The 15,978-nt window shown below is 39.0% G+C and overlaps 1 protein-coding gene across 4 annotated transcripts in view; it reads left to right on the top strand.

The window, feature by feature from the left end:
- NBAS (NBAS subunit of NRZ tethering complex) overlaps window positions 1-15,978 on the top strand; it is a 184,039-nt gene that overhangs the window by 107,582 nt on the left and 60,479 nt on the right. For all 4 annotated transcript variants that reach the window (XM_061460839.1, XM_061460840.1, XM_061460838.1 and 1 more), the window contains 3 exons: window positions 4,901-5,011; window positions 8,392-8,642; window positions 10,117-10,451. In XM_061460839.1, the coding sequence (XP_061316823.1) occupies window positions 4,901-5,011; window positions 8,392-8,642; window positions 10,117-10,451 (697 nt within the window). The remainder of the gene's footprint in view (window positions 1-4,900; window positions 5,012-8,391; window positions 8,643-10,116; window positions 10,452-15,978) is intronic.

Below are 15,978 nucleotides of genomic sequence, written 5' to 3'. Positions count from 1 at the left end.
CAAAAGTACTTCCCTGATGTTCAGACAGAACGTCCCATGTTTGTGCCTGTTGTCTCTTGTCCTGTCACTGGGCAGCACTGAAGAAAGCTTGGTTACATCTTCTTTGCATCCTCCCTTCAGGAATTTACATACATGAGATCCCCTCAAGCCTTCTTTTCTCCAGGCTGAACAGTCCCATCTCTGTCAGCCTTTCCTCATTGGAGAGATGCTCCAGTCCCTTTGTCACCTTAGCAGCCCTTCACTGGACTTTCTCCAGTAGCTCCATTGTTCATTTTAGAGTCACTCAGCTAATTTCAGAAGTTGTTTTTTAAGCAAAGATTTATTAGATCATTCCTAAAGGTCATGATTTCCTTCAGTCAAGATATTCTATATCTGAACTGATGATACATGGAAAATAATATGTTGTACATATTTTTATTAATGAAAGTATTGAGATCATTGTTGAGGAGCAGCCTGCAGATTACTGCTCCTAACCTCATAACCTCCAGTGTACGTTTTCCCATTAGCCAGTGGCATACTTGCTGTGCAGGTGTTACATCAATCTTCAACTAGTCATCTTCTTGCTGACAGTACAGGAAATGGTTTCTGGAAAATGCAAAAGAATATAAGTTCATGTGTTGTGATCTGGCATCTGCTGTTGTGTATCCCTGCTTAAAAAAGGATCTGCATTTATGTACTGAATGACAGCCTGCATTAGTGCCTTCTAATCTGGAATTTACAATGTACTGTTGTCATGGTACTTTTTAATGACAAAAAATAGAGTAGGACATCTGCCTGTAAAAGATTAGATGACTCTTATTCAATATTTTTAAAAAACTTCAGATTGTCATCCTCTCATACATACAGCATTGCTTGCTGGATTAAAAAGTGTTCTGTTACCATTGTAGTCCAGTTCCAAGGGATTGGGTACAGGAAACCTTGCCATGCTGGAAAATCAGAGGGAAGGTGCCGTGACCATTGGAACAGGGCATAATAAGAGAGAGTGGGATTTTCTTTTTTCTTTTCTTTTTCCTCTTTTCTTCTGAAATGTATTTTAATAAATACTTGTATCTATCTTAAAATATATTTGTTTCTTTTAATTTTAAAGCTTGTGTTCTACCTCCTTTTCTTTGCATACATATTCCTCAGCATAAAGCACTCAATATTTTTCAGGGGTTGTCATAACTGAAAGTCATTAAAAGAAGGTTGTGGATCTTTTGTTATTTTATGTGTGGGGGTTTTTGTTGGGTTTGGGGTTTTTTTCACTGTTAGAGCAATAGCAATTGCTCTCATGCGAAGGATATTCTCATAGCTGTTTGCGAAGATTTTTCAGCATTATGTGGTTTCTTGGCATTTTGCTATTCTACTATGCATCATATCTTATTTTAATTCTACAATATCTGTAGAAACTATCACAGTGGAATGTAACGGTGTGTTGGATTGCATGTCTAAAAATCAAAATCAAGGTACACAGATGTGTTGGCTGTTCACCTAAGACAGACTGTAGATATAAGCCTTGTTTAGCTGAGACTTACATTTGTAAATGACCAAAAAAAAAAACCCAACCAAAAAAAAAAACCACCCAAAAAACCAAAATCTAGGAGGATATACTGTCTAATCTGTAGGGTTTTTTTCTGCTTTCCACCTAGTCATACATGAATCATGATGATGGTATAGAAAATGTACTAACAGTTACTTTTGTTCCACAAAGTCGGCCCCTACCTTCCAGGATTTTAGAAAACAATTGAAAGAATATAAGGAAAATGTTAAACGTGATTGAGTTTTATAATTCTGGAAACTAATTTACAGACAGTTGAAACTGTATTTAGTAGCAGTTCGTGTTGTGTAAGACTTTTTTCCTTAGTCCCACAAGACTTTTAAATTGAAGACTCTAAACCAACAGGGTTAGCACTACTCATATCAAATACAGTTTTTAAAAAGTTGTTCATGACAGTAGGATGTAATTACAAACAGACAGTATCTATCTTGGAATTATTGCACAGAAAAAACCTAACAAAAAACAAAACTAAACCAAACCTCAGAAACCCTACATGGGCCTTAATAGTATTGTTCCTATACCAGCCTAAAACCAGGAACTGTGTCTGTCTATTTGAACCATACTAACTTCAGTGGCTTAGTAAAAATTAATATGAAGGTAAGTTAAGGCTTTGGTCATAAAGCAGATTCTTCATCTATTGTTTTGTTAAGGGGATATACAATAACAGAAAAAAAAGTCTTTTCATATTTCTAGGACACTTATAGCGAATAGCTGGACATCTTCACACCTTATTTTAGTCTGTAAATACTAAGAGTGTTTTTGTCTTTGAACTTCTAGGAAGAGCTTCGAGGACCTAGATAGAGATGCTAAAACTCTGTAGGTGTTGCCGCTAATTGAATAAATACAAACTGTCATGCATTACATCCTTTACCACTTTGAAATGAAATGGAAACTGAGGGTTTTGCTTTAGCACAAAGGTTAGACAGAAGCTGTCATCGAGAACCAAAGTGTCTTTGGAATATCTCTGTAGTTTATTTATTTGTTCACAGTATCACAGTATGCTAGAGATTGGAAGGGACCTCGAAAGATCATCTAGTCCAATCCCCCTGCCGGAGCAGGAACACCTAGATAATGTTACACAGGAATGTGTCCAGGCGGGTTTTGAATGTCTCCAGGGAAGGAGACTCCACAACCTCCCTGGGCAGCCTGTTCCAGTGTTCCGTCACCCTCACTGAGAAGAAGTTTCTTCTCAAGTTTAAGTGGAACCTCTTGTGTTCCAGTTTGTACTCATTACCCCTTGTCCTATCATTGTTTGCCACTGAGTAGAGCCTGGCTCCATCCTCGTGACACTCCCCCTTTATATATTTATATACACTAATAAGGTCACCCCTCAGTCTCCTCTTCTCCAAACTATAGAGACCCAGCTCCCTCAGTCTTTCCTCATAAGGGAGATGCTCCACTCCCTTAATCATCTTTGTTGCCCTGCGCTGGACTCTCTCCAGCAGGTCCCTGTCCTTGAGCTGAGGGGCCCAGAACTGGACACAATATTCCAGATGGGGTCTCACCAGGGCAGAGTAGAGGGGAAGGAGGACCTCTCTCGACCGACCTACTAACCACCCCCCTTCTAATACATCCCAGGATGCCATTGGCCTTCTTGGCCACAAGGGCACAGTGTTGGCTCATGGTCATCCTGTCGTCCACTAGGACTCCCAGGTCCCTCTCCCCTACACTGCTCTCTAACAGGTCGTTTCCCAACCTATACTGGAACCTGGGGTTGTTCCTGCCCAGGTGCAGAACTCTGCACTTTCCCTTGTTAGATTTCATCAAGTTATTCCCTGCCCAGCTCTCCAGCCTGTCCAGGTCTCGCTGGATGGCAGCACAGCCTTCTGGCGTGTCAGCCACTCCTCCCAGCTTAGTGTCATCAGCAAACTTGCTGATAGTACACTCAATTCCCTCATCTAAATCGTTGATGAATATATTAAATAATACCGGTCCCAGTACTGACCCTTGAGGCACTCCACTAGTTACAGGCCTCCAACTAGACTCCGCCCCATAGACTACAACTCTCTGGCTTCTCTCCTTCAGCCAGTTCGCAGTCCACCTCACTACCTGATCATCCAGACCATACTTCCTCAATTTAGCTGTGAGGATGCTGTGGGAGACCGTGTCAAATGCTTTGCTGAAGTCAAGGTAGACCACATCCACTGCTCTGCCATCATCCATCCACCGTGTTATTTCCTCGTAAAAGGCTAAGTGATTGGTCAAGCATGACTTCCCCTTGGTGAAGCCATGTTGACTGCCCCTCATAACCCTCTTATCCTTGATATGCCTTAAGATGGCACCAAGGATAAGGTGTTCCATCACTTTCCCAGGGATGGAGGTGAGCCTGACCGGTCTATAGTTACCCGGGTCCTCCTTCTTGCCCTTTTTGAAGACTGGAGTGACAGTCTAGCAATGACTTCCGCCAGTTCCCTCAAGCACCCGCGGGTGCATCCCATCTGGACCCATGGATTTATGGATGTCCAGATTGCTCAACTGGTCTCTAACCCATTCCTCATCGACTAAGGCAAACCGCTCCATTGACCTGACTTCATCTAAGGTCTCAGGGGTACAGGGCTCTTCAGGACTGCCTGCAGCAGAGTAGACAGAGACAAAGAAGGCATTCAGTAACTCTGCCATCTCTGTATCTTCTGTCACCAGGGCACCCATCCCGTTCATCAGTGGGCCTACATTGCCTCTGGTGTTAGTTTTATCTGCCATGTATTTGAAAAAGCTCTTTTTGCTGTCCTTGACCCTTCTCGCCAGGTTTAATTCTAAGGAGGCCTTAGTCATCCTAGCTGCCTTCCTACATCCTCTAGCAGCAGCCTTATATGCCTCCCAAGTGGCCAGCCCCTCCTTCCATGACCTATAAACTCTCCTCTTCCACTTGAGCATACCCAGCAATTCCCTGTTTAGCCACGCGGGTCTCCTGGCCCTCTTCCTTGACTTCCTACTTGTCGGGATGCTCTGATCTTGAGCTCAGGAAAAGCAGTCCTTGAATGTCAACCAACTATCTTGGGCCCCTTTACCTTCAAACAGCCTTGCCCATGGGATTTCCCCTAGCAATTGCTTGAAAAGGCCAAAGTTTGCCCTGCTAAAGTCCAGGGTTGCAATTCTACTTGGTATTCTACTAGTCCTACCACACAAGATCCTGAATTCCACCATCTCCTGGTCGCTGCAACCAAGGCAGCCCTCAACCCTTACTGCTTCGACCAGAGTTCATTTCTTTTCCCCAAAATGAATTACTGAGTATTAGCAAATGTAAAAAAAAAAAAAATAGTTAAAAAATCATTACTTTTCTAATGTAAATATTTATTTTCATGTCATGTCTCTAGGGACTAATATAACTTTTCTTTGTTTTCTTTCATGTCTCTCCTCCACAAGAACACTTGAAGAAAATGTCTACAAGATTGCTGTTTCTTTGGCTCAGCGATACAAGGTTCCACTTTGGGAAGTTTATATGACCCATCTGGAATTTTTGTTCACTGACAGTGGGTATGTTTTCTCCCCTGCAAATACACATACTATTCTGATACACAGAAATATGTGCTAACCTAGGGAAAAGTGAAGTATACTGTGGCTAGAGCTTGGTTTGTATTTTCATGTTTCTTGTGTTGTAGTACTTTGGTAATTTTTCTTTTCCATGTGATGCTTTCATAACCAGCCACAAAAACAAGTGTACAAGAGGGGGTAAAAGTCTGTATATGTCTTAGTGTTCTGCGTATCCTGGGACATTCTTTTCAGTGTTTAGGTTTCCACGGCTTTGAATGCTAAATGCTGTTTTCCAGTAGCAGCTTATCTTTTAGTTATTTTTACAGTCCCTTGGAATAGGTCCTGAATCTCAATAGCTTTTATGTAATTATTTTTTTCAAGTGTTGCTATTTATTGATGTCTCTTCTACATAATAGCAAAGGAAATAAATATATTGAAGCTTCCCATTCACATTATTCATCTATTCATTTCAGTTTTAGTTTTTTGTAGAAGCAGGGTTATTTACAATATTTCTTGGGAACTTTTCTACCCTACAAGATTATGGCAGACTAGACCCAAGATTTGTGGAGGGCATAGGGGAGGGGTGCTTTTTGTTTCTATTATAGAGTTGGTTTGAGGCCTTTTTTTTTACCTTTTTTTTTTTTTTTAATTAATTTGACATTTTGTCAGTCAGGCAAGTATTTTTTGCCCACTGAAAGATGAATACCCCCATTCAGTGAAAGGCTAAGCTACTTGCCTGAATAGCGCATTCAGATGACAGTGATGTAGAGCCCCCTGTGTAATACAACAGCTCATATTTTCTGTTCTGACAGATGTGATCAAATAGTCTAGTTTTGTTTCAAATTTTAAATTGTGAAAGCAGGTTTAGCTTGCAGCACTATTTTACCTTTCTTACCAGTAATTAAAAAAAGCATTAAAATATGAAGCATAAATATGAAGCATAAAAACAAGACTGATAGATGTTGGTGATCTAAGAACATGAAATAACATACTGAGATCTTTTTCTTTTGCCTCCTCCAGAAAACAGAGAAGTCATACCCTCTAAATTTTGTTGCTGCTAAATTATTTAGTGCTTTAAGCAAAATACACTGTCAGGTTATAAATGTGGCAACACTTGGGTGAATGTGAAAGAGCAAGTTGACTTCTCTGGGACTAGAATATTGCCTAAGGTATTTTGCAGAAGTTGTCTACCATTTTCTTTGTTCCTGTCCTCCATGACTTAGTATTCATAGAATTCAGAAATCACTGACATACAAATGAACAACCTTTTCCCTAACGAAATTCAAAGAAGGCTTGAAAATTGATGTATAATAGGATCATATGCCGCTGAGCATGTTTTTGTTGCATCATAATCTCATTTTAAAGTTGATTGACAGCATATGGCCATTACAATATATTTTAGTCTTGGGATTATGGCATTAATAATGCATGCCTCGTTATGCTTTCATTCTGAACTGAAAAGAAGCTTATTCTAAGAGTTAATCTCTTTAACCAAATATGCAGTATTTCTATAAGCTAGTTTACATAGGGGGAAGATCAAAAGAATCACAGAGTTTGTATTAACTATTTCTTTGATTACTTGACAACAAATAAACATCACGTTTTTTCTGTTATGCTGTGAGTTTGAGTCTGAAAAAAAAAGTTTAGGATAACATTTTTTTACATTCAATGAAAATTGTAATTATTTCTTTTGAAGAATCTGATCACATTTTACTGTGAAAAAAACCTGTAAAATGCATTTCACTGTTTTAGCAGCAGGAAGGTTTATATTTCCTGTCACAAAATCTGTTATTCCAGAGTCCTTCTGAGCAGCATAATGAACCCTTCTTACCCACCACCATTCCCACCCCAAAACCACATAGCAAACCTCTGTAGATCCTGTCCATATAATTTTAATATCCATCTAGCCTTTAGTTTGAACTTTGGGTGTGGACAGAAAAATATATTCAGATCACATTCTTGAAATGCATTGTGTCAAAGTGTCTCTTTTGTCTGATATTAAGAATAAATGATGCTTTATTTCCATTAATATCATACTTATTTCCAGTAATATGATAGAACACTTAACAAATAATAAGAATATAGAGAATTAAAATAATGTTTACAGGTTAAGAACTTAACTGGGGAAGGTTCTAGATGTGAAAATAATTCAATTTATTCTCCCTCAGAAGTCAGAGAATAATTTCTAAACTGAGAGGAGGTTGTGTTAGTGGTATATGCTGTAAGAAAATCATCTTTAAGAATGAAACTGAGACATATTTTGCTTGGATACCAAAGAGAAAAGCTAACTTACATGTGATATTTATACTCGGGAAAACTTGATGTTGAAATTCTAATTTAATCAGTTTTAGAGGTAGAGAAAAATCAAATGGGATTAGAAGACATCAGATTTCCAAATGAAATGTACTGCCTAACATGGCATTTGATTGGACTCTGGGGAGAGTCCAGGTGATAGTCACCTGTAGGTTACTTCTTTTCTCAGATTTTGAGTAAAACTTTCAGTTGACAATAGTACAAACTTAAGATGAGACTTGCTTGATATGCACCCATTTTTCTCCTGGCTGGGTTAAAAAAGAAGTGATTGCTTTCAGCTGTCGTTTATGTAGTCAGCTGGAGGTGTCTGAATTCATGCTGTGAAATAGCTAATGTATTCTTTTCAAAAGGGCCAGGAAAAAAAATTTCATGAAGCAGTGAGACTGGCTGAGGTCAACCCAAGGGTTGCTGATGTTTTCATAAGCTTTCAGAGATGACAATTTGAGAAGCAACTTGATAAAACTGCCAAATGGAATATGCTAAGCATGAATAATAGTGTCAAATAGATTAACTAGTAGGCAAGAGCTGATTTTCAGTGGCAATCTTCTCAAAGCATGCCAGGTGTTCATTGACTACAGAAAATACAATATAATAGATTGGGAGAACTTGTAACTGGGAATAGGATTTTCTTGCATCATTCATCACAAGGTTGGTGGGGTTTTGGGTTGGTTTTTATTGTTTGTGGTTTTGTTTTTTTTTAATTTTGTGGGATTTGTTTGGTTGGTTTTGGTTGAGTTTTTTGTTTCTTTTAGTACATATGCTCTGGTTATATGTCTATTTTTGCATATAGCTGTACCTAAGAGATTTGAAATGCTGCTTTTGATGCCACTTCAGTGTTCATGACCTTTAATCTGTATGTTTAGGTCATCAGATAACAAGATTAGGAAACACAAGAGCTCCTTAGATTTTGTCTATGGAGAGTAACAACTAAGTATTTATGAATGAGTATTTAATCTTTCAAAATGTCTTACAAAGTTGTACCTTAACCAAAGGAAAGTATTTTCCTGTCTCCTGAAGAATCTTTCATATCACGTCCAGGCTTTTAAACCTGAAATTATTTCTAAACACAGGTTAGCAACACTGCAAATAGAAGAAAGAACACAAAGTCTTGGACTGTTTGAGACTTTGAAAACCGATCCTGAAACATTACATGAACACATGGTTAAATATGTTTATCCAAGTATTGAAGGCAGAGATCACCAGCGGTTGCTTTATTATTTTACACTCCTTGAAAACTGTGGTTGCTCAGAAGTGGTTATGCATACTGTTAAACCTGAAACTCACATCCGACTCCTGAAAAAATTCAAAGCAGTTGCACCAGGTAGGAAAGTTCCTGTTTCTTTCCCTCATAGCTGTGTTTATTATTCGCTTATGTGAGTGCTGACATAATTATGTTCATCTAGTCTATATTCTCCAGGTAATTCTTTTCAATGAGCGTATCAGATGAATGCAAGTAATTTAGAAGATTAGTCCTATTTTATAGGACTAAGGTCCTTCTCTTTGTATTACTGGAAGTTGAGTTTATCACAGCAAGCAAAAAATATTAAAAACAGGTTTCTGTTGGTGGTGCAAGTTAAAATTATTGTCAGTGGTTCATAGAGGTTTTTTAATGAAGAAATGCAGACTTCCTAGGGCATAATTTTTAACAATTCAAGTTTAACATGAATATTCTCAAAGAATTTAAGACAGGTTATCTTTCAGAAGTCTAAATTACACAATATATTGGGAACCTCATATGTATCAGACACTACCTTTGCTGCAGAATTTGGAGAGATTGTGCATATGAATTCATGTATTGCAGGAACTAAAAAATCAATTTTTTGGGGGGGAGGGATTACTTTCAGTTCTTATTGATGTGTTTAAACACTCAAGTTCTGTATGCTTGACAAAGAAAAATCCATCAGGAAATCATTGCCTTCAAAGCTAGTTTTAAATGTTTCTCAAAAAAATGTTTATTTTATTTTTTTAAAAGTGCTAAGAGCACGCATCAGTCATAAAGTAGTCACTTTGTGTGGTAAAAAAATTAAATCTGTTGTATTACACCCCTAATTAAAATTCTCAGTGTTCAGCACAGTTTATATATAGTAGTCAAGGAACATCAAAGTATTTGTAGAGGCCCTAAGTATATGAAGAAAAGCATAGCAGTAAAAGTCACTTACTTTAGGAATTGTATGCATAAAGAGTAAAATAGTGTTGTTGCTAGAAATATTTTGTTGTTGCTAGAAGAATTTGCAAGAGTTTTCTTCCTGTAGGAACCAAAGTAGTAACAGGACACTTGTAGCACATAATTAGTGTAAATGGGTCTATATTTCCTGTCTCCAGTTAACCTTACTTAGTTTACCTGTGGTTAGTACCTTGCATTTTTGCTGAGATGGGTAGTAATTACCGATTGTTACATGATCAGAATACCCATTTTTTAATTAATGAAGACTTTTATCTTGAGGTGCATGAATTTTTCTAGATTTTATATAAAAAGAAAAATAATAGTGGAACTATTCTATATGCTGTATGTATCTTCTTGCTTCTTTGATTATCCTCAGTTTGTATCAATATGTAATGTTAAAATATGTTCCAGGGGATTGAGAGATTTCACACACATTGAAACATAAAATCTCAGTGTTACCTGCATGCAAACCTTTGTTCCCAGTCTGATAGTACGTATGTTTGTAAAGGAGATACAATAGAGTCTTTCTAGTTCTGTGGATTCTGGTTTAGTACTGATTGTTTTACACATAGTATAACTGTGAATAACTTTTATTCTGTTCCCCTCTTTCTCCTTCTCCTTCTGTCAATAGGTCTCAATTACAAAAAGCTAATAGATAAAAATGAAAACCCTCTGGAAATACTGGAGCCTGTCCTTACAAGTCAGAATATCCTGTCTATTTCCAAACTGGCTCCCAAAATGCCTAAAAAAGATGGCAGCATGCTGTCACCAAGCTCTGTTTATGCTGTCTGGTTACAGAAACTTTTTTGGAATGGCGATCACCATCTCATTAAAAAAATACCAGAAACCATGGATGAGTGGCTACACGCATATGATACGTGTTCCAAGTACTTTGATAGACTCAATCCAGATGATATTGTCGCTTTTATTGATGAAATTACTTTTTCTTCAAAAGCTGTCACAAAGGTAAGCAGATATATGTGAAGAATTTCAAGCCTCAGGTGAGTCTCTGTTCTTTTTATGGCTTCCAGTATAAAACCCAGATTTTTATACAGTTAGAAGAATTAGCTTTGTGGACCAGTTTTTGAGGTAACCCAAGGTCCCAGTATTCTGTTTCAGCAGAGAATAAGACATTCTTCTTGTGTGTTTCGTAGAAGCATAGAAAGGCTTGGATTGGAAGAGACCTTAAAGCTCATCTATTTCCAACCCCTGCCATGGGCAGGGACACCTTCGACTAGACCAGAGTGCTCAAAGCTCTGTCCAACCCAGCCTCAAACACTGGCAGGGATGAGACAACCACAGCTTCTCTGCGCAGCCTGTTCTAGTGCCTCACCACCCTCACAGTAAAGAATTTCTTCCTAATGCCTGATCTAAATTTCCCCTCTCTCATTTTAAAGCCATTGCCCCTTGTCCTGTCACTACATGCCCTTGTAAAAAGTTGCTCTCCAGCTTTCTTGTAGCCCCATTTAGGTACTGGAAGGCTGTTCTAAGGGTCTCCCCTAAGCCTTTTCTTCAGGCTGAACAAGCCCAGCTCTCTCAGCCTGTCTTCATAATAGAGGTGCTCCAGCCCCCTTATCATCTTTGTGTCCATTCTCTGGAATTGCTCCAACAGATCCATGTCCTTTTTGTGTTGGGGGCCCCAGAACTGAGCACAGTACTGCAGGTGGGGTCTCAGGAAAGCAAAGCAGATGGGAAGAATCCCCTTCCTCGACCTGCAGGTCACTCTTCTTTTGATGCAGCACAGGATTTGATTGGCTTTCTGGGCTGTGAGGCCACATTGCTGGGTCATGTTGAGTTTCTCATCAACCAGCACTCCCGAGTCCTTTTCGTCAGGGCTGCTCTTAATCCATTCTCTGTCCAAGCTCTAGCTGTGCTTGGGATTGCCCTAACCCAGATGCAGGACTTTGCATTTGGTCTTATTGAGCTTCATGAGATTTGCACAGGCTCACCTCTCAAGCCTGTCAAGGTCCTTTTGGATGGCATCCGTTCCCTGCACCATGTCAGCTGCACCACACAGCTTGGTTTCATTGGAAACTTGCTGAGAGTACACTCAATCACACTGTCCATGTTGCCGACAAAATTGTTAAAATAGCGCTGGTCCCAATACTATCCCCTGAGGAACACCACCTGTCACTGATTTTGACTTGGTCATTGAGATGTTAATAAAAACTCTTTTGAGTGTGACCACCCAGACAATTCCTTATACATAGAGCAGTCCATCCACCAAATTCATGTCTCTCCAGACAAAGATGTTATATGGGACAGTCTTGCAGAAGTCCAGATAGAAAACAGGCTTTCCTTATCCACCAGTCCTGTAACCCTGTTGTAGAAGGCCACCAAATTTGTCAGGCATGATTTGCCCTTAGTGAAGCCATGTTGGTTGTCACCAGTCACCTCCTTATTTTCCATCTGCTTTAGCATAGCTTCCAGGAGGACTTGCTGCATGATCTTGCCAGGCACCAAAGTGAAACTGACTGGCCTGTAGTTCCCTGTGTCTTCCTTTTTTCCCATTTTTAAAATGGGCCTTCTCCATATCCTGGGTAACCAGATCTCCCATCTCCTTCTGGAGAGTGCTCACATTTTCCCTAGTCTTCCTTATAGAAGTTTTTCTTGTTTCCCTTGGCATCCCTGGCCTTATTTTGATCTATTAGGGCTTTAGCTTTCCTAACCTGACCCCTTGCTGCTTGGACAATTTCTCTGAATTCCTTCCAAGCTACTTATCCTTGCTTCCACCCTCTGAAGGCCTCTTTTTATTCTGGAGTTTGTTCAGGAGGTCCTTGTTCGTCCATGCAAGCCTCCTGGTGCCTGACTTCTGCTTTGTCAGGAAGCATCATTGTTCCTGAGCTTGGAGGAGGTGATCCTTGCATATTAATTAGCTTTCTTGGACTCCTCTTGCCTTCAGGGCTTTATTCCATGGTATTCTAACAAGCAGATCCCTGAAAAGGCCTAGGTCTGCTCCCCTGAAGCCCAGGGTGTATGTCCTCGTTGCTGCACTAAAGATCTTGAATGCCACGATTTCATGGTCACTGCAGCCAAGCCTGCCCTTGAACTTCACATTACTCACCACCAGCTCCTTGTTGGTGAGAGCAAGGTCCAGCATGGCACCTCTCCTGCTCTTCTCTTTTACTTTAGAAAAGTGAAGGAAATTATCATCAATGCAACCTCCTGACTTGCTTATGCCATGCTCTGTTGTCCCTCCAACAGGTATCATGTGGTTGTGTTTGTTTATTTTACTTGTGCTTGTCGTAAAATTCATTATGCCACAGACTTGTGTTTTGTACCAGGCTTTTGCATTCTGAATAGGGTACTGCACATTCTGGGAAGAAGCATTCTGGGCCAGTGCTTACGGTTTCTAGGCATTGTAATAATATAAATTGTCATAATCTCCATCTGGCCGAAAGCCTGTGATTGAAATAATGTGCTTTCATGTCCATAACATGTATTACCAGATCTGCAGTTTCTTGTTGCCCAGTGAAACCTACTTCTAAGGATATTATTAACATGAAGTTTTACCCATTCTTTCTTACGTATCTACTGCCAAGCACAAAAAAGGGATTAGATTTCTTACATATTTCCTTATTAAAAGATCTTGAGATGTCTTCGCTAATTTCTTCTGAAATGAAAAGACAATGAAGAGGACTTGTTTGGTTGGGTATTTTTGTGTCTTTATCTTCTCTGTTCTGTATTATGCTCATGTTCCAGAGGTGTTTATTCACTGTGTTCAATTAGATGAATTCAAATTTGTTCCCTCTTCAGATATTGTTGTAGTATTCCCACAATACTACTGGAAATGTATTAGAACCCATCTGCCCTGTATCTGTACCAGAATTGGTGTACAAAAGATTTACATTGAAATTCTGTGAAATTGTCAGCATGAAATTTATGCTTTGATCTATTTGTCATGCTAGACCAACACATTTTCTTGCTAGTTCCACCAGCTGTCTCGTAAGTTCAGCAGAACTATGGTCCTGTCAGGTGCTTTGATCCTGTTTATCCCATAATCACACTGAGCATTTCATGCTTATCAGGAAAGACTTGACACTCATCCTGAGATCTCAGTTGCCTGACCTTGGACTGTGGTAGCCAGGGAATGACTCTTGTCTAGTGAGAAGGGAATACTGTCTTCATATATGATCGCTGCTAGTGACTACTTGAAATTCTTGCTGTTAAAATATCTTGCTATACTAAAGAGGTAGTCATCAATGTTTGCTTCCACAGATATTCAGCAGGGGCTACTTAAACTTTTGTGTATGTGTGGTTGTTTTGTTTTCTTTTATTTGCCCGCAGTTCTTCCATTCTCACAACTCTTCTTTGGATAAAGTATATCGGCATCCATCTTCAGCTGAAGAAGGTGGAGATTGATGTACTGTCTTTGTTGTGTTTGTTGTAAATGAAACAGGTGAAATCCTTTACTCTTCATCAGTACCCTCTTTATACACTGAAGAACTTGGACCACAGCAGCTCAGTGTTACAAACAGCGAGAGAGTTTCTGCTTGTGGCACTTATACTCAAAAATGCTTTTAATTCTGAATAGCTATTCCAGTTTTTCTTAGGAAATAATAATTCAGCCCACTTCCATACTGGTAAGCATAGCCGTAATTGCATGTATGGAACAGATTTCTCTCCCTTAAAAGGAGATGTTCCAAATATTCAGTGGAACTGCTGCATATAATTTTGTATACATTTTGATTCTGACATCTTTTCTTCCAGTAGATCTGTTTGCTTTTTCAAATAATGCTGACTTCATAGATTCTTAATTATAGTAATGATCATACCAGCTTTTTTGTCTTGATGATTTCACATTCATTCCCCTTTGTGTGTGAAGTATTTTAGGTAATTTGGGGATTTTTTTTTATTCTTTTGTTGCCAGCGTTCTGTTTATTGTGCTAGATAGTTGGTAATGTCTTCAAACAACCATCTGTTTCAAAGCTCATAGGTCATTGCCCTGATGATTGTTGATTAGCAGTACTCTGGAAAAAAGGGTCCAACACGGCAAAGGCAAAAAACAAAGCCACAACTGAAAACAATTACTCTAATTGCTGTGTTTTCATTGTTGAACACACATTACAAATAGAGATGGGCATAATATGTTGATTAGGAAGAAAATACTATAGCTTCAGATGGCTAAAGTAGAATAAAAAGCGGCAATATCACCTGTTATGTCTTCTATACAGAAAAAGAAGGTGAAATTTCCCTCACATGGGCTCTTTCTTGCAGCATTCCATGTTCATTCAGACTATGGCTGATGACGTTTTTTGTTTACTGTTCCATCCTTTATAGTTTCTTTTCCAACTTCTGATACAAAGGGAGAACTTTGCTTGCAACTTCGTATTTTTAAATCAGAGTTTAGCTCTTAATTTCTCTGAGTCACTAATGCTTTTTGACTCATTTCTTCTTACTTAAGCAGGAATGCAGTGTCCAGATTTTGACCACACACCAAATGAGTGTAGAATGAGACCTATTACAACTGGATATTAACCTGCACCATTTTCTCTTTCAATTTTAATTTTTTTTTTTTAAAGAACTGTGTAAAAAACTCAGTTAAAAAAAAAAAAAAAACAAAACAAAAAACCATACCAACCAAAAAACAAAAAAACCTCAAAGTGAGAATCAGTATCTTGTCTGGCTGACTGACTTTGTAATGCTGTATGAAATGCTGAGGAAAGCGGCAAGGCATGACGTTGCCTGAAGATGTACAAGGAATATGTTAATAGTATTCTTGCATAGCATGACTGCATTCAGATATTACCTTCCAAATTACTTAGCTTCTTTTATCACATTTTATCACTGTTCTCCAGTTCAGTTGGTTTGTCTTGTCTGACTTTGTTTGCTTCCTAGGTATTGACAGTACTTCTTTTTCTAAAATCAGTACGTTTTCAGGTACTTTCTTGTGGTGTGCCATTAATAGTTATTTTAATGAAATCTGCTTCAAGACTGCATAATAGGAAACTTCATAAGTAATGTCTTTTCTTTAACTGATTCCTTACATGTATTAGAACTTTACCCTAATCTCCAGATGAACTGTGCTGGATCTGGCAGGGATGGAATTAACTTTCTACATGGCAGCTTCTGTCCGGCTGTACTTTGGATTTGTGACTAAACCAGTGTTGATAACACTCTAGTGCTTTACCTGTTGCTGAGCACTGCTTTCACAGTGTCAGGGCTTTCTCTTTTTTCTCAACACCCCAGCCTTGAGAAGGCTGCAGGTAGGCAAAAACTGGGGAGGGGCCACAGCCAGGATAGCTGAACTGGCTGTCCAAAGGTGCCTTCTATGGCGTATAATGTCATGCTCAGCAGTAACAAATGGGGTTGGAGGGTGTGTTCCAAGGTTGCTTGGAGATTGTCTGGGCATTGGTCTGCTTGTGGGAGGTGGCGTATGCATCACATAGTTTTGGTTTGTTATTTTTTTCCCCTTCATGTATTAAACTGTCTTTATCTTGATCCACAAGTTTTCTTGCTTTTGCCTTTCTTTTTCCTCTCCCCCTGTAGGAAT

Source organism: Pezoporus flaviventris, unplaced genomic scaffold (assembly GCF_033815535.1).
Source record: "Pezoporus flaviventris isolate CSIRO_AGI_PZ_B2104156 unplaced genomic scaffold, CSIRO_AGI_Pfla_v1 ptg000031l, whole genome shotgun sequence".
NCBI lineage: Eukaryota > Metazoa > Chordata > Aves > Psittaciformes > Psittacidae > Pezoporus > Pezoporus flaviventris.
Note: the sequence above shows the minus strand (reverse complement) of the source record. Positions and strands in the feature narration are given on the sequence as shown.